This window comes from Neopelma chrysocephalum, unplaced genomic scaffold (assembly GCF_003984885.1).
Source record: "Neopelma chrysocephalum unplaced genomic scaffold, ASM398488v2 Primary Assembly neopelma1_25, whole genome shotgun sequence".
NCBI classification, from domain to species: domain Eukaryota; kingdom Metazoa; phylum Chordata; class Aves; order Passeriformes; family Pipridae; genus Neopelma; species Neopelma chrysocephalum.
The window spans coordinates 41,719,445-41,745,777 of record NW_020897694.1 but is presented as its reverse complement, the minus strand read 5'-3'; the positions used below and the strand labels follow the sequence as shown (position 1 = coordinate 41,745,777).

General features: G+C 40.7%; 1 protein-coding gene across 7 annotated transcripts in view; it reads left to right on the top strand.

Annotated features, from left to right (window-relative positions):
• The first annotated feature begins 319 nt into the window (after nucleotides 1-319).
• The window catches only part of NAXD (NAD(P)HX dehydratase), a 53,127-nt gene continuing 27,113 nt past the window's right edge, over nucleotides 320-26,333 (top strand). For 2 of the 7 annotated variants that reach the window (XR_003532916.1, XM_027675094.1), the window contains exons 1-7: nucleotides 854-924; nucleotides 1,600-2,189; nucleotides 3,412-3,783; nucleotides 7,227-7,377; nucleotides 8,655-8,700; nucleotides 10,389-10,477; nucleotides 23,863-23,971. Coding sequence is in view for 6 of the 7 variants with exons in the window: in XM_027675094.1 (XP_027530895.1) it covers nucleotides 869-924; nucleotides 1,600-2,189; nucleotides 3,412-3,783; nucleotides 7,227-7,377; nucleotides 8,655-8,700; nucleotides 10,389-10,477; nucleotides 23,863-23,971 (1,413 nt within the window). In the remaining variant the exon portion in view is untranslated. The other 5 variants (XM_027675095.1, XM_027675097.1, XM_027675096.1 and 2 more) reach the window with 5 other exon arrangements.

Genomic DNA, 26,333 nt, shown 5'->3' with positions numbered 1-26,333 from the left:
TAGAAATAGCAGCTTAGAAGCAAATCACACTCACAAATAAAGAGTTTGCTCAGAAACGCCTGGAGAGGCGAAGGACGTGAAAAGTTTTAAATACCGGGAGCAATAAATGGTAAATTCCTAGGAGTTTTTACCAGCTGTCAATTAAACGAGCCGGGAAGGCAGCCCCAAAACTGGCCCGGCGCTCCAAGCTCCCTCCTCCCCGGCCAAGCCAGCCCCGCCCGGCAGTGGCTGCGCCGGGCGCGGGGGAGCCCGCACGGAGGCGCGGAGCGGTGCCGGGAGGCCGCACCCGCCCGCGAAGCCCTGCCCGGCCAGGCCCTGCCCGCGCCGAGCGGAGGCGGAAGCCGCAGCCGCGCCGATGAGCTGTGCGCGCTGGGCGGGGGGTGTGCGGAGCCCCGCGCTGTGCCGAGGTAAGAGCAGAGCGCGGAGCTGGCCCTGCCTTGCCCCCCGGGAGGATGTGGGGACGGGGCGCTGTCGCCGCCCTGGCCGCGCTGGCCGTGGCGCTCTGGCTGCGGCGTGACGAAGGTACAAACATGCGGAGAGCGAAACCCGAGCGAAGGGGCGGCAGCGGCTCCCGGCGCGATGCAGCCCACCCTCGCCTGCCGCGGGGGCCGGCCGGGCCGCTCACCTGCCGGGCGGAGGGACGGCCGGGGGCGGGGGAAGCGCTCACAGACCCGACCCCCAGCACCGCCGCAGGGGCGGCCGCGGACAGCGGCTGCCGGGTCCCCGCGGGCCTGCGGGCGGCGCCGGCTGCAGCGCGGTGCTGTGGCGGCCTGCAGGGGCAGCGCTGCCGCACTGTGTGTGCGCCGGTGCGGGTGCGGGAGGGAGCCGGCCCGCCCCGGCTGGGTGACACGGCGGGCAGGGCGCAGCGATGTCGCTGCCCGCGCTGGCGCGGCGCGGCCCGGCGCGCCGGTGTGCGGGGGTGAGGTAGGCGCCGAGCTGCAGCGCCCTGTGTGTGTATGTGTGTGTGTGTGCAGGGATCGCGCTCCACTGCGGCCGAGAGGGAGGGAAGAGGAGGAGGAAGGGAGGGAGGCAGGCGCACTGTGATGAGCGGGGCCTCCAAGTCCAGCCAGCGCCGTCGTCCTGCCGCTCTCGGCGGAGCCAGGGGCGGGGGAGCGGCCGCTCCCGGATGCTTGCCTGAGCGAGGGGGAGGAAGGGGGCCGCGGCTCCGCGCCGGGAGCCCGGCTGTTATTTTTTATTTATCCTCATCGGTTTTGGAGGGGGCGAGTCGGGAAAGTGCTTTTTTTTTTTTTTCCTCTCTCCACCTCACCACCCCTCCTCTTGCAGGTGCCCGCAGCGCAAAGCGGCTCCTGGAAAGTTTTGTTTGCGTGCGTGCGGGCTGCGAGCGGCGGTGGCCCGGGATGCGGGGCCCGGGGCCCGGTTCTCCGCCGCTTCCCGCTGCACCGCGGCTGCCAGGGCTGGCGTAGGCGCCCCCTGGGAAAGCCGAGTGCGGGCATTAAACCCCCTCCCTCCTCCCCGCCGCCCTCCTCCGCCCCCTCCGTCCCTCCCTCTCCCCCTCCCTCCCTCCCTCCCTCCTTCCCTCCCTCCCTCCCTCCTTCCCTCCCTCCCTCCTTCCCTCTCCCCGGTGCGCGGCCATTGCAGTGACCCCGGCCGGCCAAGGATGATTACGAACACGCGGGGCTTCCTGTGGTCGGACCTGGAGACGCGGGCGCTGCTGGAGATCTGGGGCGAGGCGGACGTGCAGTCGGCGCTGGACGGCAACTTTCGGAACAGCCATGTGTACCGGGACGTGGCGTGCCGCCTGGCCGAGCTGGGCTTCGAGCGCACCCCCGAGCAGTGCCGCATCCGCATCAAGGGCCTCAAGCGGCAGTACTACCAGGCCCGGGACGGGCTGAAGAAGAACGGGCACGCCCGCAAGATATGCAAGTACTACGACGAGATGGACCGGATCCTGAGCTGCCGGGGGGGGCCCGAGGGCGCCCCCGAGCCGCTGGCCGCGCTGGCCGCGCCGCCCGAGGTTGTCCCGCCGCCTGCGGGGCCGCTCCCCGCGCCGCCCACGCCGGGCACGCCGCACAACAGCCGCGAGCTGGACGCCGAGCTGGACGAGGAAGCCGGGCCGGAGTCCCCCCGCGACAACTTCACCGAGGACTCCGGAGAGTGCTCTTCCTACGCCGACCACCCCATCAAGGTGGAGTGCCCGTCCTTCGCCATCCCCGTGCCGCCGGGCGATGGTGAGTAGCCGGCGGGCTCCCGGCGCCGGGTGTCCTCCCCTAAACCGCGGGCTCTCGCAGCGCGGCTGCCGGCGCTTCTCCTCAGCTAGCGCGCTTCGGTTGGCTTCTGCCTTACCCTCCTCCTTCCCGGCCCGTCCTCTGCGCTCCGAAATCCGCCCATGCCTCCCCCAGCCCTTGCACCTTGCGCGTCCCCGTGATCCGGGTAGCCCGGAAGGGGAGCGGGTGGCTGCTGGTGCTGTAAATGCTGCGCAGCGGGTAGAGGGAGATGCTGCGGACAGGGGCCCTAGGGAGTTTTTATCGGATTTATCACTGGGAAACCGATGGAAAACTAGCACAGAGGTTATCGAGACAAAGTGTCAGGTAGCGCTGTACATGAAAGTAAGCATCCTTCTCGATGGAGGATTTTCCCGTTCACTGCAGACTGTGTGCAGTTTTGCTAATCGGTATTAAAACGATGATGACGATAATACCTGAAAAATCTGCTTATTGTTGCAGATGGGTCAGAAACCTAGCGGAGAGCTTTTACTTAATAATTGCATGCGTTGTTTCAGAAACACTGCTTTTAACTTTAGTGGCCTTGTGGACAGAAGCAGCACTTCGATAAAGCCTGTCCTTTCCCTGCTCGATCTTTACCCTTCGTTCCGCATTTGTATTGTGGAGGTGCGGGGAAAGCGTTACTTGTTTGTTTTAAATCTAGATTAGTGTGGGGGGGTTAATACAAACATGAACTTGTCTTCAGAAGTTGACATCACTGAGGAATCAGCCAATTGGTTGACGTTTAACCAACGTTCTTTTTACACATAAACCCCATCAAAGAGTTGTTTACACTAATGTTCTTTTGAAATGCAAATCTAGAATGCCAACAGACTGAAACTCAATTTAGATTAATGTAATTACTTGCAATACACAAATGAGGCTATACTATTTAATAGCCTTCACTTAAACCTTTTTAGAAGATCAAAAAGACTCCTATTGTTGAACTTTAGTACTACGATAATTAAAAGATGCCTCTGTGATTTTTGTGTTACCTTTGCAACTTTTTGGAAGCTTGTCTTTTTGCTTTAGTACCCTGAAATAGAAGTGTCTGAAATAAGTTCACATTGAAAAAGTGAAACAACTTTGTAGTGCATTAGGTGCACATCTCGTAGGGAGATTTTTTGCTGCTTTTCTCTTAGAAAATTATTTTTCATCAGAAAAATAATTGTTTCTTTCCTTGCTTTAGGCTTTAAAGAAGTCAATGCTCCAACTATTACCCCACCCCTCAGTCAGCCCAAAAGATCAAAAAAGCGCCATACAAATTTAACATTGGATAAAATGATGGAAAAATTCTTGCAGCAGAGCATGGATACAGATGAGAAATTTTACAGATTTGAAGAGCAGAGGCTCAAAATTGAGGACAAGCGTCGGGAAGCTGAGCATGCTCGAGAACTCCAGATGTTACAGATGTTGGGACAGATGTTGGCAGGAATTTCTTCTACAGTATCACAAAGGTCACAATCTATACCAACAAGTCCACCTCGGAGAGCGAACCATCGTTCATATGCGGATAACTTTAATTATAATGCTATGACAGCAACACTTTCTCCACCGATAGGTACTTCCTTCTACAACATAAATAAAAGCTAGAGTTTTTTTTAATAATTCTATGTGAAAGCACTGGTAGTAAGCAGCTTTTGAAAATAAAAGCTAATTGGAATAATTTAATATTGTGATGAAGGTGTCTGTCTGATAAAAATGAAATTAAATCGTCATTTGTACCGTTGTACTGATTATTTAATACAGGTACATTAGTTACAACAAATTTTAATGAGCAAAGTCGTACCTTTCAAACACTGTAAACATTGGGAACTTCTTTCCATGTTCACATCTCTGTGAAGTTAGGAGAAGCTTTATATGTAAAAGGCAAGTAGCAGAGTTGTGAAAGCTACTAGAAATGTTAGGTACTTTGTAGGAGAAATTTTGCTGCTATTCTGCTTGAAGTTATCAAGCATAACCCAGTGTATGAAGTTAAGGCTGTGCGTATGTTTTTTCAGGGCTGGGAAAAATGGAGTTTTGCCTACACTGAAGTAAGTCAGATGTTACAATCTAGCTTCATTAAAATAAATTTCTTTACAACAAAATTCTGAATCTTACCAATTAATTAAATGTATTATTGTAGTAGGTGTTATAGAAGATGAAAATATTTGCTTGTTTTTCTTCAGCACCAGCTCCTTTATAAATTCTTTGGGAATCTGAATTTAGTTTAAAGAAAAAGGCAAAGCGGTAGCTCAGGAATTGGTATTTATGCACAGACTTTTCCTTCCTTACCTTATGTGTGAGCCAAAAGCTGGTCATTAGCAGACTGACTTCTTGGGATCTGTGGGTCTTTGGCATTTATCTTTATCATAGTCTTTTTCCACGTGGAGGTAGACTGCTTGGGCAGGAGGAAAGCAGGGATGCTCTCTAAGTGCTGGAACTAGTCAGGTTGGGGCTTGGTGGTTTGTACCCTGCCATGTGGAAATGAAACAAGTCTTATTCTGTTCTAATTCTGAATTTCACACTGCTTGGAAAGAAAAAAGCGTAGTTTGAAAAGAGAAAAAAAAAACAAATGACCCAGCCTCAGTGTTGAATAAAAATCTGGCATGCCAGATCCTAATGGGCATTCTCTGAGTCCTGAGGATCTTGGAGCCATTTCAGTTCTACATTACATACTGTGTTTTCTGGTAAAATGCATGGGAGACTGGGTGATTTGGTCTGTTGAGGGTTTAGGCTGGTAGATCTGGTTGTGTTTTTTCTTAGTGAATAGTTGGTCTGTAGCATTTCTTGGTGGCAGCAGACTTTCATAGATTAATTTCGGCATACAAATAGATTCAGTGTTTTAAATGTTTTGACTTTTAAATTAAAAGGACAACTGGAGGGCTTAAGAAAATCTCTTTGGAAATCATTTAAGGTGCTAGACTGGGGTGATGGTACCTACAAGACCTTACCATTACTTCTGAAAGGTTTTTCCTGAAACCTGAATTATCTGTAATGGCTTGAAACTAAAGTTCAGTTTTTCTTGCTGGATCATGTCAGTATACAGTCATGTTGCACTGTGCAGAAATGCATTATATTTATTTAACTGTAGCAAGAGCAACTCAGGATTCTAATCTTGTAATTGAAGAAGGTGTAACTAAGCATTTATAATGAAATGTGAACATAATGCTTCAGGCAAAACATCTTTTAAGGAATTAAGATTTCTTTTTATAGCTGAATATGCCTTAGTGATTCTGTAGGTAGAGTAGGGCTCTTTTAAGAATTGCTTTTTGCATAATTCTCTGTTTTCTCTCCATTTATTATGCAGTTGCTTTCTATTTACATATAAACAAAAAACAGAAACAAAGAAACAGAGGGCCTTCTTAACAACATTGCACTTTAGGGGTTACAACCTATATTATATTCTTGTGTGGTTGAAAACCAGCAGGTGTATGAAGTGTGATTTAAAGAAAATCATCTGCCCTATTTCCAGAGGAGATGAGCATTTTCTTCTCCTCTGGCTCACTGCAATGCTATTTTGGCTGCAATCCAAAACAGGTTGTGGTTTTGTTGTTTTTTTTTTTCTTTTTCTTTTAATTTATTTTCTTTCCTTTTTTTCCCCCTTTTTAATTTCGTCTTAGTAGGAGTGGGATGTCTGTATTATACAAGATTTTCAAAGCAAAAGATCAGCCGAAAGTATTTATCATTATTGAACACCAAAGAAATTTTATTACTGAAGATTAGCCTGTCTGGTTTAGGTTTAGATTCTGTGGAAGACAGAGAAAAAGATGCTTTTTCCTGATAGCACACAGATGTGGAGTTTTCTTGTTTATTACATTTTTTTCTCCATTATGATGCCCAACATTTCTGGAACAGTATTTCTTCTTTTTTTTTCTTTTTTTTTTCCTTCCTTTTTTTCCTCGTCTATATTTTGGAGTTGGGGGGTGGGGTTACTGAGTTTTATACAGCTGAAAATAAGGAATATTGTGGGAGTTATTTTCTACATAATTATGTTATACTGTATAGCATTTCCTTGAAAGCTTTTTAGAAGATCTGTAAAAAAGAAAGTAAGCATGACTATGGTCTAGGACGCTATTATTAACATTCAAATAAACCGCTCTTCTGAACAGAATTGTACTGTTAACGAGGAGCTTAGTTGAAATATAAGAACTTATTATTTTAGTGTATTTACTGCAATTTATAGTTAAACACATGGTTGAAAGAAGTACTGATCTTCACATTTGTCACATGTTAGGTAAATGTTTTAATTCTCTCTAGTTGTAATTGTTGAAATACTTTTACTTCTAAATTTTTGTAGCCTTTTGAAACAGTAATTTGATATGTAGCTTTGTGAGTGTGCAGTTGTATTAGTATGTGGTTTGACATGCAGTTTTGCATCAGAGATCTGGAGTTGTATTATAGCTAAAAATGATCTTTGTGTGATATTTGTGATGTTTGCATCTAGTGTGTTGGATTATAGTTTTGCAGAAAGACTTCCATTATGCTTTGTAACCGCCTACCAAAATAAAAAGGCAGTGAGATAGGCCCTGATTCTGCTAAGAGGTGAAAGTCTTTAAGGGGAAACGAAATATAAGGTAGGGTGTATGTTTAAATTTTGGTTTTAGTTGCTTTGTGCTTGCTCTGTGTCTGGATGTGTTCAGTCCTTGCCGAGTGTACCTATTTCAGTTGAGCTTAATTATGGAAGTGATTTCAGGCTGAACTAAGATGATATTTCTAGGTACAAAATGTTCATATAACTGTTCTGGGTTGTTGTTTCCTTCTCTATGTGAGCCCTAAATTAGGACTGTGAACAGTCAGTGAGAATATTCTCTGCATCAGACCCTAAATTCATTTTTAACATCATCCTCTTCCCTAGTTACTCACTGTTTTAAAGGCCTTTAAGTGATAAAGCATTTGGTTTTCAGACGTATGTCACTTTGTATATCTTGGTGTGATTTTATTAGTGTTAATGAGTGCTTAAAAGAAATGCTTGATGGTAGTTTAAGAAAGAACATACTTTAACACTTATTTTCTTCTTTTCAGTTATAGAGAGATCTTTTTCACTGCACAGAACACACTCTCTAAAGGATATGGAGAATATTTTTCAACTGGTGCGCAACGTTATCCCTCCTCTAACAGGGAAAAAGCATAAAGGTCAAGATGGTCGTATAGGCATTGTTGGAGGATGTCGAGAGTAAGTTAAATAGAAATTTGATTTTTGCTTCTCATAGAGTTTGAGGATATCGTAAGTACTTGTAGAACCCATTCAAACTCACATTTAAAACATGAGTATTTTCCGGGGAGCTTTACTAGTCCATCATCATGACCATGCATGCTTAGGAAAGAACATGTTTTCTTGCAGATGTGTTGCAAAATCTTGGTGCTGAATGTGAGTGGAACTTAAAATGCTATCTGTATCTATGTCTACCTTCTGTGTCTTTTTTGACCACTAAACTGTCTGCTTTCAGGATTGGTCTTTTTCCATTGCATGATGACGTTATAGAAAAAGTAGACTAGATTATGACAGTGGCACATCTGATTTTTTTTAATATATATTTTTGTACCTTGGGAACTGGGTCTCTTAAATTAGGAATAGAATATTTTCTTACTGTGCCCTTTTTATTTTGATAAATTGTGGCGTTTACTAGATTCTGTCAATAACTTGTTTTATGTACCAGAGTAATAAAAATAGCATGTTTCGGGGAAAAAAGAGATACAGCATAAATCAGCTAAGTGCTGTACTGACCTAGAAATAAAACAGGCTTTATATTCTTTGCCACAATACTTTGAATGAGCCACTACACCTTCCTTTTTTTTCATTTTCCCCTTTTGAAATAGGGACAACATCTTTTTCCTGTAAGAGAGATCTGCTGTTGGACGTCTGCCATTAATAAACATCCTATAAAGAGCAAAAAAGTGCTGTCTTATATCTGGGTTGAATAGCCAGGAGTTAAAACCTAATGGGCTAATAAGTTCTTACTTCTTGGTTGAAGTAAGCACTTCTGGAGGCTGGTACTGTTCATATCTCACTATTCAGTCTTTATAAAGAGAATTTAGGGCAACTGGAATCACAGTTTAGGCACTTTAGTTAAGCATCTAAAACCAGATGGGATTAATCCAGGTCACAGACCCCAGATTTAGCTTGCAAACAGTGCTTGGTGCTTGTTTTGTTTGTCTCTAAACTTTTACCTTGGTTACCTGAAAAAAAATTGCTGTTTTATGGCATGACCGTTGTAAATACTTCTATGAAAAATCAGGTGGCTAGGGTGAAATTCTGTGCCTTTGAAATCAGAGCAAGGTTTGAGATTGGCTTCAGTATTGCAGGATTTTTTTCTGTCTTTTACAACAAGCAGAAGGGAAAACAATTTTAAAAACTTGCTCTTGAATTTGGGATTTCATTATGGCAGATTGATTTCCAAATCATCGAATCTCATGACCATGTTTCCTAACCTAAATTTTATTTAATTCTAGGTACACTGGAGCACCATATTTTGCTGCAATTACAGCTCTCAAAGTGGTACGTGTTCTTCTATACCAGTCCAAAATGAACTTTTTCATCATTTCTGTTGGCTAGGTGCCATTTTTAAAAGCATTCATTCTCTGCTGCAGATGAACTTTGAGTTCTAAAAGGTCTTTTCTTGAACAAAGAAAATCCTGCATCCTGGATTTGTATAAATACTTTGTAAATATGTCATTCACTGTGTTTTCTTCCTCTGTGTAAGGTGAAGTTAGAAATATGTCAAAAAAAAAAATCAGAGACTTGGATAAGAAATTTCAAAATTTGATGAGATATTTTCCCCAAAAGTGAACAATAAAATAACTTCAGATTATTGTTTAAAGTTATGATTTGGTGCTGCAGTGATTTCCTCGGTAGTTTCTTCTGGACCTGATAAGTGCGTTGAATGAAGTAACTTTCTTTCAAAACTTAAACCGTTAGTCTAGAAGGATTCTTATTGCTGTAAATTTAAAGATTATTGGTTGAATTGAATGTAATTTTTAATAGCACATTTTATTTTCATTCTAATCTTCAGCAGAAGTATTTTCTAAGCTTCTTTTTCCTAGAAAGGTGAAGTTCCTTACTTTATTGACATATTAACTGGCTAAACATATTTATGCAGACTACGTAAATACAGTAGTGATTGTTCAAATGTAAACAAGTCACGCTTACATAATACGTCTGATTTTCAGTACTCCCTATAGAGTGTGTCAGTACTTCCAGTTCATTGTGTATGTTTTTCTTTTTGAAGATTTCTTTCAATAAGTGGGTAACCAACCCAGATATTTCCAACCACCTTCCCCCCAGGATGCAGTCCCTCAAAGATTTAAAATTAAATGATACTATTTAATCATGTTATTAGAAGATACCAAAGCCACTCAGCTTTCTGTTCACTATGTGCAAATATAGTGTCATACTAGGAGGTTTCTTACTGAAGTCGCTTGGTCTCAGATCATTACATCTGCACATAAAGAGTGATAGGATCAAATCTCAGCATTGCTTAGTACCTTGAATGTTAAATATATAGTAGTAAAGCAGAGGAGACACTTCCTTAGCCTTGGGAAATTTCAGTATGCACAACATAGGAGATCAGGTTTTCTGGTCACCGCTTGACATAATTTTTATGTGTATTTCTGATTTTTTGAGTTAATAACAGAAGGTTGAGACTCAACTCTTAATTAAGCTTTAATGTTTATTTAACTTAAGGGAGTGTTGTTGAAATTGTGCCTGCCTTTTATCTTGTATGGATTTGGCCCATTGAATGAAAATGGTAGGACTGGAAATATACTCATATTGCATAGCTATATTTTGCAAGTATGTTACAGTAGCATTATGGCTCTCTAATGTAGCTTGTCTCATGTTCATTTGTATTCTTTTGCCTTTCTTCTTATTGTACATGTGACATTTTAGTTGTTGTTCATCTGCAAATGAGAAACATTTCTCAAGTGAGCAAAAATTCAAGATTTATGTTTCCAGTCATCCTATCAGTGAGAAACAGAAAAAAGTTATATTGGAAGTTAGATGCCAAAAAAAATAATTCTCCAGAACATTTCATGGTAGTCTAAGCCAAAATAGAAAAAATAAGAAAGTTTGCTTTAACTGTTGAGAAGTAAGAATTCAGATGAATTATTTGTTGAGTAAACTTCGGAATGGTAAAGTTATTATTAAGTATAAATTTGATAATACTGTTTGCAAATTTTCTTTTTTAGGGTGCAGATTTATCCCATGTGTTTTGTACCAAAGATGCAGCAACAGTAATCAAATCATATAGTCCAGAGCTGATTGTTCATCCAGTTCTGTAAGTGACTTATGTTTTGTTTAAATGAGCTAATCAGGCTTACTAGTTTGAACATTTCAATCTGATAATTGATTAATTTATGTTATTTCTTTTTCTGAGTTACTGGATGGGTGAGCTATGGATTACAAAAACTTCAGGGTTTGTCCCTTCATTACAGTTAGATATTTAATACAGAACAATCAATTGTGAATTTTTTTTCATGACTATCAAAGTATGATTTCTAAAAAGCAAAGATATTGTTTCTGCTGCTTGCTGACATATGTTCTGTGATTGTAATGCATTTAAACTGTAAACAGTTGCAAAATCCAGAACTAAGAAACGCCAGAAGTCAGCATTTTGAAATTTGCATTTGAAAGGCAAGTGGAGTGTGTTCTCTTGATTCTTCAGTCCTACTTGTATTTAACAGTAGTGTGTCCTTTTTCCCCTCTTGCTAGTGTGTATATAGACACCTATGCAAAATAATTGGGCAAGAGAGATGCTGATTCTCTTTTTTTCTCCATGAGTATGTTGCTTTAGATACATACCTGTTCTTGGGAATAAATGGATGTTCCAAAGTGATATAAAATTCAGGTTTTATTAACAAGAAGATGAAAAGTTTAAAAAGCAACTATCTTCTTAATTGGGAAAATCAGTGTGCGGTTTTCTAAATTTGTGTTCTGAAATGTGTTACTGACTGACGAACTTTCACAGGATAAATTTGTCTCAATTAGGTGTTATGATGGTTTACAATGAGCACCGCAAATGAGAATTAAGATGTCTGCCTTAGGTATATGCCCCTGAGCTTAGTTTGCACCAGTGCATGTCAATGTCTGTTGGTGTACATAGCAAAGCTGTGATTAAGGTAAAAAAGGCATAATTTAAAATCATGTTTGTCAGATACTGCTGTCAGGAAGGATTTATGCCAGTAGAAATAATTTGGTGTCTGAGAAAAAGAATATGATCTTCCTTATGGGGATGCCTGTGGTAGGAAGCCATAAGTTTATTACATTCTAAAGGCGCATTTCATTCCTGTCGCTGTAGAGAGTGGTGCTTAGAAAGAAGACAGTTAAACAGGGTTGTCTTTTGTTGGTTGCTTTTCCCCCACCCCTCACCTCCTCCAAAGATAGAAGAAACCCATAACTTTATGGATTTTAGACAAGATAAAAATGATGTTTGAAAGCAAGGGAAAAATACACGGATAGAGGGTTTTTACCAGTATGACTGTGTTCGCCTCTAAAATCCTAAAGGCACATCTTCAGTCGATGTTCTGTCTGATACCATATGATAACAAATGCAATGGAGAATCCTAATGGCAGTATTAGCATTTAACTTGTGTTGTCTTGATGTATGACACTCAGGATTCAGCATATGGTTGTCTTGTATGATAAAGAGTTGACTTTGCCTTGGGAAAAGCATTTTTTGTGTACAGAGGGGTTCTTGATGTCTGGTAATGGAAAAGGTTAATAGGAGAAACAAAAGCAGCATAGAGAAAAATGGAGGTGCCAAAAGTGTAAACAGTAAATTCTATGTTGTTGGAGAACTTTTGATTTTAAACTTCATCTCTGTCTATAAATTTCTCCAGATGCACAAAGTACAGTGAATCTAGAGATTTCCATATGCATGTATCTTTAAGTCTGCAACTCAATATTTAATACTTTTATTAAAACTGATTAATTTCACACAGACAGCTGGGCTAATTGCATGATGCAGTGGATCTGTAAATATTGTTTACATGACATTCAAAATGAAAAAATGCAAACTATGAGTGTTTAGATTTTATTTGTTCAATTTTCCTCATATTTTATCTCTTCTGCTTCACTTGAGGGAAAGAGAAAATGGTTAGAAAGAAAAAAATCTTGACTGACTCTATTGAGCCCAGATTATATTTAAATTTACACTAACAGCCTATTTTTCTTGTAAGGTCCTTTTGTCTTCAGTGTCACACTTTTCATATGATCTTTTATATGTTGTGGAGCCGTTCAAGTTCTGCAGGCACGGCCGGCTGCTCTTGATTCAGAGCCTGATCTCTTAAACTGTCTTTGTACTTTCTCCCGGGCTACACTTCACGCATGGAAGAACCTCCGGGAAAAACCCACCAAGCAGCTATGTCATTGTTTTCTTTTGTGTCTCTCCTTAAAACTTTGCTTTGTTATGATTTCTCCATGACCCTTCAGAATAACTAGGTAGCTGTTGTACCACTCTCTTATTATGCTAATCATAATTATGGTCCTGTGTACTCAACTCACTGTTTGAACAGTTTGGCATTTTGCCAGGGTTCAGCTGCCATTTTGTGCTGCCAGGAGCCTGACATTTTATCATCTCTGTGACTGAGCTGCCACTACGTTTCTCTACTGCCTTCACCTCACAGGGAACCCTCTCAAGGAAAGAACATGCTCTTTTTTTGCCCTTGTCTAAATGCAAGGGCTTTTCTGTCTTGTTAGAGGTGCTGTGGTGGATGGCCAGCATGACTAGTGAAGGTATATGAGAGCTAGAAGTTGGACTAGAGTGTTTCAAGTCCTTGGCAAATGTGTATCACTTCAAGGATGTTCAAGGAATGGTGTGTGAGAATGACTGAGTAGGATTACAGAGGAGGGTTATGAAAACGAACATCCATCTTACAGCACTGACAGGGGAATTCCTTGTGACCCCAGCTGTAAACCATCCTGGGATTCCTTTTGGTGTAACAACCTATGCTGAGGACACCCATAACGCAACTTTCTCTGAGGTTTTTGTCCTTCAGTTCATTCTTTGTGAGTAAATGTGGGAGAGCTGGGACTACACATGGCAGCTTGGGATCTGGAAAGATGAAGTTTCAGCACCTAGCTCTATGTGTCCTCACCACTTGAGTGGAATAATGATAGCTGGGTGTTTAGGGGCCACAAACAGTCAATATTATCAATAGTAACTTTTCCTTTTTATTCAGAGATTCTGTCACATGCATTATGGCCCCTTCCACAATGGCCTGGTAGTATTCAAAAACTGACCAGCTAACCAGTTCAGTATTTTTGCTGTCTGACTTTTTGCTTTCGTGTAGAGAAGTGTGTATCGTAGTGAAAAGTGAAAAGTGTGTATGGTAGAAGTTGAGGCCTTTTGAGTAGTGGAATAAATAGTCTTAGTGACAGCTGCCTTCCTTGGTCTTGTCACTGCTACTCCCGGTTTGAGCTACATTTTTCTGTTTTCTCAGCTAACATGTTCCTACTGTAAATGCTACACAGTTACAGACAAGGTAAAACTTAGCTTTGGCATTTTATTAAGTTTTACTGCAGGTGTCTCCTGTATGGATTTTTGCTGTAGGTGTGTGTGTACTTTCTTCATGCATTAGTGTTGGGAACTTTGTAGAGAAGAGTTTTCAGAGGCTTTTTTTATTTCCCTAGTTAATTCCCTGGCTCAGGTCAGGTTGAATAGACTTCTTGGATACTTGTGTTGGGTTGGCTTATCCTGTCTTGATAGGCAAGTGATCACAGAACTAAATGAGCTGTATGAACCCAGCTGGTTATATTTTAAAAGAAGATTGAATAAACCTATTGTGCTAGATTCCCCTCTTGCAAGGGCATTTTGTAATTAATTGTCCAGAGATTTTCTTCTGTATAAGCCAGGAGACATCCACATTCTACTGAGTAGGCCTCTTGTAACCTGGTTATCAGACACTTAGTAAAATCAACAGTCTATACTGCTTGATCTCTGGCAGTTTATCAGAGAAGTAGAATGAGATGTCAGGGCCCAAAGAAGTTAGCTAATTTTTCCACTATTCACAAAAATGTCATCCTTGAACTAGGTATGGATTTAGAACTAATACCTTCCTCACAGCTGGTTGTATACATGGGCCTGTATGGACTAGGAAAGATTGCCAGAATTACTGGAAGTCTTATAGTTAATTGCAGAGTTTGAATTTTGGCTTGGATTTTGAAAGATTATTCTTTTGAGTTAAAAATAATTGGGGAGAAAATTCTCATGAGGCTGGACTATATGTTGAGGCCAGTCACCACTAATGAAGAAACTTAATGAAGATGGGGTTTCGGGAACATATTTTACCTAATTTTATTGAATTTTGTCTACGTTTTGACAATTTGATAAAGTCATGAATCATGAATAGTGAGCTCCTGATAAGTTATTTGAATACTTTTAACCAATGGCAAGTCTCTTAAAGAGAGCTTAGGAAAAATCTTAAGATTAGTAGCACTTTATAATTCATTATGTGGAGAGGAAGCTCATATCTTTCAGTTGTGTTAGCTAAGGCTAGCTATTAAACAATACTTCTGTGTAACGATGGGACTCATGCCTCTTTTGGATCAGCTGCTGGAAAAAGTCCAGGAATTCATGTCACCAAGGAAAGTCAAGGGGAAAGTCAAGGAGAAAGCAGAGATTGCTTCAATTATCAAAAAGATGTCTCCCAAGTGACTTGGCTGCTGGATCCTCATTATACCTGCGGAGAAGATGAAGGAAGGCATAAACTTTGTGATCTTTCTCCCAAGCCCCATTTAAACAGCAGCTTAGCTAGGAATCACATTAAAAAGTTTTTGTATTTTTTTCTTAGGTTCTCAGGGAGAGATAAAGTTCAGTTTGTGTATGCTGAGTCAGAGATTTTATATATTTAAACTGTGTCCTGTCCTGTTGTGCAGTGCTGTGGCCAAAACTTACTTATGGACCTATTTCTTGTGTCCAGCTTTCTTGGCGAATAGCTGCTGCTTCTTTACTGTGTGTTGCAGAGTGAATAAAAGCTGGGAGGTATATTCAACCCATACTAGAGTCCCTTTCCTCCCTGTTGTTGCAGAAGTCCCATGTGATACTAACAGAGATTTTGTCACCTCCTCAAAATGTGAGAAGTAGCCAAAGGTTTTTAGCATCACTGCAGGGAGTGCTGCTGGTCTTGCTGCTTCCTGGTGTGTCAGAAGGAGATGTACTCTGATTAGATCCTGACCAAATTCATCCTTCTGAATGCTTGCCATACTGCTGTGATTTGAAACCAGGATTAAATTTCTTTGGTGTTTAGACTTTCTTGAATGTTCAACCTTTCTTGAGTTTTAATGAAGGCAGGCGTGCCTGGGGTTTGATTTCACATGATTTTTTTTAATTATTGTTTGAAGGTTTTAGGGTCTCTCTTTTTTTTTTTTTTTTTTACCAGATGACAATAAGCAAAGCAGGTATTTAGACTGAGACTTGTTTTGTCTTCTCATGTGCCCACAGCCAATTGGAAGTACTCTAGCCTTCTGGGTATTAATTCAACTATCATCTGTGCCTTAAGAGTTGAATGAGAGGGCTACTAGTGTGATAAAAGCTTGTCACTTTATTTACTGGTTTTAACATTAAAAAAAAAGTGCATTAGTTTTTCTAGGGACGTTTTAAGTGTGTTTCTTTCTGAGGGAAATTACATTGTCATCTTCATTCTGTCACTTTTAAAGTCTCAGGTCTGGTTGATTACAGTCCATTTGAAGAATATTTGACAGGTTCTGCTTACCAAGTCAGTTCACAAGAAGTATTTATGGGTCAAGACCACTTGCATGAACTCTGAAAATAGGAGGAGACATTTGGTTATCGTTATGCTTTTGGGGATGATTGTCATAATACACATTGGTAATGTGGTTGAAATCAAAACAGACTACAACTGCTTTAAGTATTTAGGTATATCTAAATGCAGGTCATAAAATGATTGTGTTATGGAGCTGTGGTATCTTTACAAGGCTAGATAAGGTTGAACTTCAGTGCTGTTGTCATGTCTGTATGAGAAATCTCAGCAAATAGAGTCAGGAATAGCTTCTTCTCCTTTGTAGGTCTCTCATGGGATGCAAGAGGCTCTGCTCTGCATGAGAGCTGATCCCATGTGTATATTGCTTTTGGGTTCATTATTGAAGAGGCTGTTGTTAGCTCTGATGCTTGTTGTGTGTGACCACCCAATTCCTAGTGAAACAGAACATCTGATACCTAAGTGAGAGTCTGGTGTCCAAAGAGGAGCTGTGGAAAACATTTTCAGTTTTGTTGTCATCACTTGAAAAAATCCCCAAACAACGATATAGCAAATAGGGCATTTTTGCTAAATGTGTACCACAGTAGGTCATTGAAGGAAGAATATGTAATGGACTAAGTAAAGACTCTGGTATCTGCATATTAAGAGCACTCTCTTCCTATGACCTTGTGATACCCATGCTTCTCCTGGATAATAGCTTGCTGTTCCTGCTGCTGTGTTTTTAATATTTAGAAGAAGCCTACCAGGTTCACTTCTGGTGTCTAAATTAACTTACTCAGTGTCTGGAAAGGAAGACTTATTTGAGGAGAATTCAATACTTCTTATTAAGGTCTTTGTTTTTCTTTCATTTTCTTCCCTGTCATTTAATCAAATTGTAGCTGGAAAATATGTATTGTTTATCCAGTGTTTACAGATTGTACACTATTTGAAGGTACTTAAACAGCCTGCTAGGTGAAAATAATCGTTTTGTCTTATAAACTTCTGGGGGGGCATTTTAATATGCTAACTTTAATTTAATAAAAGTATCTCTTTTTGGTCTGTAGTTGCATCTAGCCAACTTCATGCCACTGTGTTGTCACTGAGATTTGCTCTACCTGATTGAGGTGCTTGGTGAGAGACACATGAGTTGATAATAGGCTCAATGAACTTCTCTAGAATAAGTTATTATTTCCAATTCTGTTCATGGGACTGAAAGAGGCTGCCTGAAGCCCTGGGGCTTCTGGAGATTTGGCATTAATTTACAAGAATGATGATTTAAACATTGACAAATAGAGCTAGTCTTGGAATAGAGAGTTTCATTTTATGCTCAACATTTTTTTGCATTGTTTGGGTTTGAAATATCTCATTTGACCTAAACTCTCCAGGATAATCTCACTCCCTGTCTTATTTACCCAGTTTCCAATAAAGACCTCACCCAAGATTTACCACAGTAGTTAACAATTAGCTTTCTGAGATGACTACGAGTTCCAGAGCTACACATTATGTCCAGTCTTTTGCTCTTTTGATGTGTTGTATAACATGACAGGTTCCAAATGTCAGCAGGTCTAACATTTGATTCACATTAATTATAATTACCTGCAGTGTTTGGACAAACAAAACTGAAACTCTTTCATCCTCAGATCAGAGACTTTTTCCCATCTTTGAAGATAAGTCTCTAGTTTGCCTTTTGAAACTGCCCACTTAAAGTGGCTTTGTCCGAGTTTGCATAAACAGAGTTCTGCAGTGGTACATTTTAATGCATTTGAAGTTGCCTCAGTCACACCAAGTCTGCACAGATAATGAGCAGAATTTGAATAATATACTCTCCAGTGAGGAGCCATTTGGTTGATTGGGTGATGGCAGTCCTGCTTTTGTCCCATGTTCTTCTCTAGCAGGAGATCCCACTTGATTGGCATTTTGTGGTGTCCATACCACATCCCTGATTACTAAGGTGTTTCCAGCTCTGCCTAAAACACATGTGAAGAGCTGCAGTCCTGCTGACTCCTGTTTGTGCTGTCATTTATGCTTATCTATCATTTCCCTAGCTCCTGGTTACACCCTTGCTGACTTTGCTTCACATTTTCTTGTTTCCATGTAAAATTTGACAAGCCTGCACGTTATCACTTGTTCCTTTCCCTCCTCCAGAAAGCAATGCCAGTAACTGTCATTCCTCCTGAATGAGGAAAGCTGCTGTGTTTAAAGCTTACTGTAATAATTGAAAGGTATTGCTTGGTGGCTTTTGATCATTTGGTAAAAGCCTTTCTTTGAATAAAAAGCAGCGTAGAACAAAATTTTGGGGTTTTTTGGAGGGATAGGGATGGGAGTGGTGTTTCAGGCCTTAGCTGTCGAGTGTCCTCCCATTCTGGGCAGTGACCAGCCTGGAGCAGAGATTCAAGCAGATGGCACCTGGTAGATAACTATTATAAACTGCTCTAGTAGATGTTTAGAAACCGTGGGTGATATTGGGGCAATAGCCACCATCTTTTTTTTCAGATTGGGGGTTTTTTGTGGTGGTGGTGGTGTTGTTTTTGGAAAAGTTATTACATCAAGCTTTCCCTAAGATGAAGATCTACAGAACTGTGTTTTATGACAATTTTTATTGTGTGATAGTGAAATACAGTAGAGTCCTGAAGAGCAAAAAGCTTGACCTGAAGTTTTTCTTTCTATATTAGGTCATCACCTCAGAGCTGCTCTCAGTGACTTCTCCCAGTCTGTACTGATATCTAGGATTGCCCTGACCCAGGTGCAGCACATTGCGTGTATTGAACTTCATGAGGTTGATGTCGCAAAAGTTATCTAAAGCTACTAATAATTTGCAGAGAAAATTTATTCTCACCATTTTAGAGACTCAGTGCTTTGTCTGTTTTCTCATGGAAAGTACTTTTCTTGATACATTCAGGAAGCAGAGAAAAGAGCAAAAAGAAAAGCGTGAGAGATGCTGAACACCATGCCTTGGTCCTGTCCACACAGTGGCTTCAGGGATGGCAAATGATAAAGCTGTTGTGTCTGTCTTCCCAAGAGATCACAGACTTCTCAGCCTCCGTGAGCGAAGCTTTGTCTCTCTCTCCCCATACCTCTCACTAATAGCCAGGGAAAGCTGATCAGACCCCATCTGTGGGGTCCTTTTTCATCATGTGCCCCCCTGTGACACCCTCTGTATGTTGCTTGTTTGTTTAGGTCTGACTAATGGATGATGTGTAAAGCTGATTCAACGATTGTTGATGTTAGCTTTAGACTCTTTATTACCTACTCAACTTCACAGATATGACACAAGTTACAGAAGCTCCTTCAGTTTTTCTTACTAATTATTCTGTTGTCTTGCAGTTGTTAGTTATGTGTTTATCCGGTGATAGTTCTTTTCTGTATGCAGTCAGAGCTTTATTGGTTGCTTTGCAGACAAGCTAAGATTTTGAGGAAGCTTTTGGGGGTTTGGAGGGGTGTTGGTTGGTTGCTTGATTTAACAACAGTGACTCGTCATAATCTGGATTTTCATCAGAATGGCATCTGATAGCATGTCACATAACACATAGGGATTAGCTGAAAGTTAGGTAGGTGTTTGAAGATCTGTTTGTTCCCTACTGTGGTTTGTCACTAGAATCTTTAATTGCACACATCTTCACAATGGTACTGTAGTTCAGTCTCTATGTTAACAGGTTTTACTGCTTGAATTCAGCTTCCCAAATTATTCCTGTTGTATAAGTCCATGATGCAGAGTTTGTATTTTAAATTATGGGGAAGCCAGACTATTTCCCAATCCTTTGCCCTACTGCTTTAAAAAAAAAACCTTGCTTCATTTTGGTAAATCCCAGAATTTTAGTTAATTGAAATATCTCTCAATGGTTTTTACCTTCTACAGAAACTCGAATGCTGTTGTCTCCTGGCCTTGAAAGAGATTTTCTGAGTCCTCTTTATAACAATATTGGCTTTTTCCTTTAGAGTGAGGATATTGCATTTGTGATTTCTCTTTTGGAAAAAAATCAAGTTGCATATCATATGGCTCTGCACCTCTAAAGGCAATGCTGATTCTTGCTTACTTAATTGGGTTCTGTTAAAGTACAAAGATCAGTGTTTACAGAGCCATAGTGCTGTCTACTCTTTTATATGGATCCGAATCATGGGTCATCTACCGCCACCACCTGCGACTCCTAGAACGCTTCCATCAACGCTGTCTCCGTACAATCCTAAACTTCCACTGGTCAGATTATGTGATTTATACGTCTGTTCTAGAACAGGCAGCAGTTACAAGTATTGAGGCCATGTTGCTGAGAACACAGCTGCGCTGGGCAGGATACATCTCAAGGATGAAGGACCACCACCTCCCTAAGATCTTGCTTTATGGTGAACTTGCCACCGGCTGCCCCAAGAGAGGAGCCCCGAAGAGAAGATACAAGGACTCCCTGAAACAACATCTCAGCCTCGGGCATGTTGACCACCATAACTGGTCTACTCTGGCCTCCAATCAGGAGGCCTGGAGACACACCATCTATAACGCTGCTGCTTCCTTTGAGAAAGCATGCTGGATCACTCTTGAGGAGAAAAGACAACACAGAAAGAATCAGGTCTTGCCAATACCATCTAAGGAGTCTTTCTGCTGTGCCTTTTGCAACCGGACATGCCTGTCTCGTATTGGCCTATTCAGCCACCAGCTCACTTGTAGCAAATGTGGGTAGAGCCCTTCCCAAATCTTCGTTCGCAAAGCCTGGCCATGAAATCGGGTTCTGTCAAAGCCTGAAGATTGCATCTCTTTTGAACAAGGGTTCGTCTTCTTCATACCTTATACCTTTCTAGATAGGTGTTGGTTTTTTTAAAATACAGTGCTAATTTCAATTATTGTTTCAAAGTCTTGGGCAGTGGAGGTGCTAATTAAATGAAGAGGTTTGAGATCAGGTTAATAACCAGGCAGAGAAATTGGCATGAAGTGACGAAGGACATTAACAGTGTTCTTTGTGTGAGTGTAGTACACAGTGAACAGCTGAGGATCTGATGTTTTGTGCTGGTGCCTCCAAAGTCTTTAGAGGTTTTTGTTTGGTTTTGATACACAGGCAAACAAGAAAAAGCAAGGGTTTTTTCTGTAGTAATCAACTAAACACTGCCAAGGAATATTTATTCCTCAGTACCTGAAAGCATGATTGTCTGCACAGGCAAATTACTCAAACAATCCTTAGCCAGAATTTTGGACTATGCCATCTAGCCTTTCCCAACCATTTTTTCCACTGATGAGGGATTAGCGTGGTCCAGCAACTGTGCCCGACAGGCAGGTTGAGCTTTACCTGCTCTGAAACCTCAGGGTGTACAGGCCAGCTGCCCTCAGTGTCAGAGAGCTCTTCTGGGCATATTAAGTCATGTGTATAGACTGTAGCTGCTAAGAGCTGGGAGAGTTTCTGTATTTATGCTAAATCCTGTGGTCAGAAACATTCAAGGTGATGCCCCTTCCTGAAGGAAGTTACCTGTTGATCATTTGTACCCTGTCAGCTTTAAAATGCTACTAGTTTGATGTCTGTAAGATAACACAGCAGCCCTTCCACTTTCGGAGCAGCTGTAGATATGGAATATTTGTAAGGCATATGTAGCTGCATAGCCGCAGCTGTTGTGAACATCCAGTGTCTTGAAGTGAAGTTGGTATGATGCTTCTGCAAGGCAGTATTTGTTCTGCTTTCTTTATGAAGAATCAAAATCCATCAGTTACTTTACAGCATGTTTTTATAGCTGATTTTGCAATGTAGTAGTCATTATCACCATTTTTAATCTGTTGACCCTTCACGGCTTGGGTTGCTTCTTGATGTGAAGTTGCAAAAGAGTTGAATGTAATATTTGCAAAATGCTTTGAAGATGAAAAGCTCCACAGTAGGTTTTTATTATTACCAGAGGCAAAGTGAGCAGGAGTGGCTTAATGTTGGACTGTTCATTTCCCAAGAGATGGCTTTGTTTTGAAAAGTGCACATTATCAATTGGATTGTAGACAAAATTATTTTATTTCAATCCTGAATATAAATAAATTGGCAAACTTTCTACCTTTAGATTATTTCCATGAGATATTTGTAGAAGAGTAGAGCATTTATGGTACTACCTATGGCTCTGTTCTTAGCTTATGTTTACTGAAGCATTTTTTTAAATATATTTGGCTTCTACTGTCCAAAGGTATTTTGAATCCAATCCATTCACACATCCTTATATATATATATATATATCCGTATTTTTATAACTGTATGATACATAGATACATTTATTTGAGAAATATATGTATTTGAGATATATATTGCTCCTCAAAGATAAAATAAGTTCAGCATGTGAATTAAAAAAGTGACCTGCATTCAGAAATGGTGATGTTTTATTAGAGTTTTGATTACAGGCAATTTTTCACATGTTCAGCCTATCGCATATTAAAGAGCTGTCTCCTTTTTTTTTTTTTTAATAGTGCCTTAAATATTTCTTGAAGCATTTTTATTTCCAGCCTGTACCTACATCATAAACTTACAGGTTTATGTACAGAGACAAATAAAAAATAAAAAGTGAGCTGTTTGGCAATTCTGAAGCTGTTAGTGTTTCCTTGTGAGTTAGAGAAATAAAGGAGCTGCATCGTTCAAATGGCAATTGAGCTGCTAAACCAGGGGACTGCTTCAGGGACACCCGATGTCCTCACGTGGTTCGTTGTCTCCCTTGACCTTGCAGCGGGTCATTGCTTCTACGCAGCAGCCTTGTTTTGACAGAGCTGTTTTGTGGTGTCAGCAAAGGGTGCCTTTGGGGAGCCCTGGCTGACATAGCTGGGATTTCTGGAGCAGCTTTGTCTGTGGAGGAGCTGCTGGGCTGCGGCCAGGCGGGAGGCACTGCATCCCTGCGGCCTTGAGTGCTCTGCCTCGCACCCTGCAGCTGCAAAGGCTTTGGGCTCCTGCCTGGCACTTGCAGAAATCATTGTGGAATTTGCTGATTCTGCCAGATGCAAGCTAAACACTTGTTCCCAAGTGGTGTGTCCCATCAGTACAGCTGTTGGTTATGAAAAACATGCAGTGGCTTTCATCTGTAGTAATACAGCTTTGTTGAAGTATTGCAAGCTTAAAATATTCTGAGCAATACTCTGAAGCAGGACCTCCTTGCTCAGCCTACAGGGAGCTTTATTCCCTGTGCTTCAGTTAAAATGCTCATTTATTGTTGTCACTAATGTCAGAGGTGGGGAGGGAGGGAGGCTAAATTTTCCCTCAATACTGTCAGTAAGGATTAACTACAGCTGGTGGGCAGTACTTTCAAAATATTCTGGCCTATTTACACAATAAAACTGATCAGAACAAAATAAACAGTTCTGGTCAGCGGCTGAATGCTGTATTGTGGCAGCTATATTTGGCAGCGGATTTTCTCATCATTTTTCCAGTGTAGACAAAAACCTGAATACTGCAGAAATCTTAAGCAGTACAAGCAGATAATACCCCTACTGAATAGCTTGTTTCTCCAGTTGCCTTTTGGGGAAACAGGACAATTTGGCTGTAATTCAGTTGGAACAAACGCTTATGAAGCAACTGAGAAAAAAGCATATGAGTAGATTTATCATTTTGCCATGTAGGGAAATAAATAATTGCCTCATTTCCAGCAAGCCATGGTATATACCTGTGAGATGGTGGATCTCTCTCCAAGGTATAATCTCTGCAAAGAAGCATTAGATAGGAATTGCGACAGACCAAAAATTGTTGGTTTCCTGTTTGGGTTTTATTTTTTTATTTTGTAAACAACTGTAGTAGGTACTTGCAATTACCTCCTCATTTTTATGTGATATTCCTTAAGGAATGAATTGAGAGAAATGTTTGGGCAACCATTCCATATTTCCTGGGTCATAGATTTTTGGTAGTTTGGAGGATAAAATTGCCTGACACTCAAGATAGGAAATATCTCTTTCTATCTTGCGTCTTGAACTCAGTTTCTGAGACAACTAAAATGAAGCCTTTTTAAACTTGTCTTTTTTTTCACACTTCCATTTTAGTGATAGTCCCAATGCTGTCCATGAGGTGGAAAAGTGGTTACCACGACTGCACTCAGTCGTCATAGGACCTGGCTTAGGTAGAGATGAAGTTCTACTTGAGAACGCTAAGGTAATATGCATACTGATATTTTATCCTTTGTCTTTATATTGAATTTTATTAACTAGTTTTCTGTATTTTACATCATTACACAAATGTTCTTGATAGGGTTGCTAAATAACAAATTTAATAAAATATTGTTGACTGAAAATTGCAGTTACTGTTCGTGGTCTTCATTATTACACTTAATCTTCACTTGGAATTTTAGGCATCAGTATGGTTATTTTGATTTGCTTTTGTTTTGCTTGTGAAAGTCACTAATGAAGAAATAGATGTTGACATATCTAGATAAAGGGCTCTGTGTTTTCTGAGGTGCAAAGCACCTGTACGGTAAATGCGTAGATATGGATTTGATTTCCTTATTTTCGGAACCATATTTGAGATCTTTTCTCAGATGTATCAAAGAACAGGGACCGTGTCCCCTTGCAATAAGAAATAATACTCTTAATTATAAAACGTTGCAGACTTCTACTCTGGATAAAGAGGTAATCCTATTTTCTTTCAAGCCTCAGTGGAGAGATGAAAACAGGAGCTTAGTTTTGTACTTTAAATAACACATACTTAGACTGTCTTCCAGATGATGTTTTGTAGTACCGTCAGCACATTTTGGTATGTTTGAAGTGTATCTTTCAGTCTACTGTCAATCTAATTTTGTACAATTTCACTTTTTTTTCCTGAGCAGTATTACTGAATTAATCAGTGGTGCTAACAAGTGGAATTAATATAATTTACAAAAATGTTGACAGTTACACAGTGAAATTGCAAAACAGGGGAGGCAAGAGACTGGAGACCACACTATCCAAGTGGTTTAGAATACCTTGAAAACTAGGGAGGGTGGTTTTGCTAGGATTTTGTTAGAGAAAGTTGCTATTGGAGCTTTTCACTTCTTTAATTCTCCTGCTTCCTTTTCAGAAGGAAAATGTGTGTATTATGATACAGAGGTGAAAAACTAATAAAGATTAGAAAATAAAAAATAAATTATTACACCTGATGAAGAAATCAAATTTTATCCTAAATGAACTATTTAAACATATTTTTTTATTTTTTAAAACAATTTTTCAGAATTCCTTCTACAGAAAAAAAATTTTGGTCAATGATTTTTCTATTTCCTTGGTTAAAAAAAATTGTCTTCTGTTCCTAAAAGAAGAAAACTTTAAATAAAAGAAAATAAGATTCATTTATAATATCTAAGATATGGCAGATAAGCTTCTTTTATATCAGAATTCCATCTGGGGTTTATGTGCTTATCTGTACTAAAGAAGTATCTGGGAGATTTCTTGATTGTGTTTTTTTTCATCATTGCTAAAAATAATTTTGCTTTCTTAGTGAATTACAAGCATATTTTTATTTCAGCCTGGCTGTCCTGTGTAAGCTAGCTTAGAGTTAAAGAAACAAACCCAGCCGATAAAGACAAGGCATTTGGAAGTGACTTCATGCTAAAATCTCAGGATACATTCATGTGAGCCAAGGATCTGGCCTTATTAATTTCAATTCACATTAAAGCTCAAGTTCTTTGTCTTCACTCTAGTTATGTAAGTGTTCATTAGTTACCCAGTATTGTGGGTTTTAACTCGTCACTGGAGACAAGTGACCCCTGTTTGCCTGCTTAAGGAAGGCTGGTGCTTCTCTGTGCTGAGGGAAGGCTGAGTCTCCCTCTTGCTTCAATAGCAAATGTTAAGCTTCAATAAAAAGGCAGGAGATGATGTCATTGCTATTTAAAATTCTTATAGGAGATTGGGCTGGTATATAATTTTCTGATTTCCCTTTAAGCTGACCATGGCATGTGTCTTAGGAACACAGGGCTGAGAAGTAGGTGAGTGTCTGCTTTCTGATCAGGGTTTTGTATCAGTAGTAGTTCCAGTGGGAGAGAGCTTCCCCTCTTCCTCCTTCTGTCCCATTAAATGCTGAGGCATAGTGGTCTGTCACCCCTCTGATGCTGTTTTTATGTCTCTTCTTGTCAGTATTGTGCCAACACATTGCCAATGAATGTGATTCTCTAAACAGTCACGTGTTTGGGCTCCTTCTTTCTTATGAACATTGAGAAATTAAGAAATTGCCTAGTGCAATAACCTGCAATTTCTGGTACTTGTTGACCAGATGGTTTATCATCTCTAGATCAAAGAATGCTTTGCTTCCTCAGCATCTTTAGTATGTCACCTGCCTCCCTCATTCTTAATGCCTGCAGCAGCATGTGCACTGTGGCACTTGAGCTCCTTTCAACAGCCTGATTAAAACAAACCCCACCTTGTGATCACTTTCCTTTGACTTTTTTTTTTCCCTTGAGTGCATAGTGATATTCTTTGAATACATACTTACTGGCTTCCTCTGATTTTCCGGGTTTGGCTGTAATTCCATTTACAAGTCCTGTTACAAG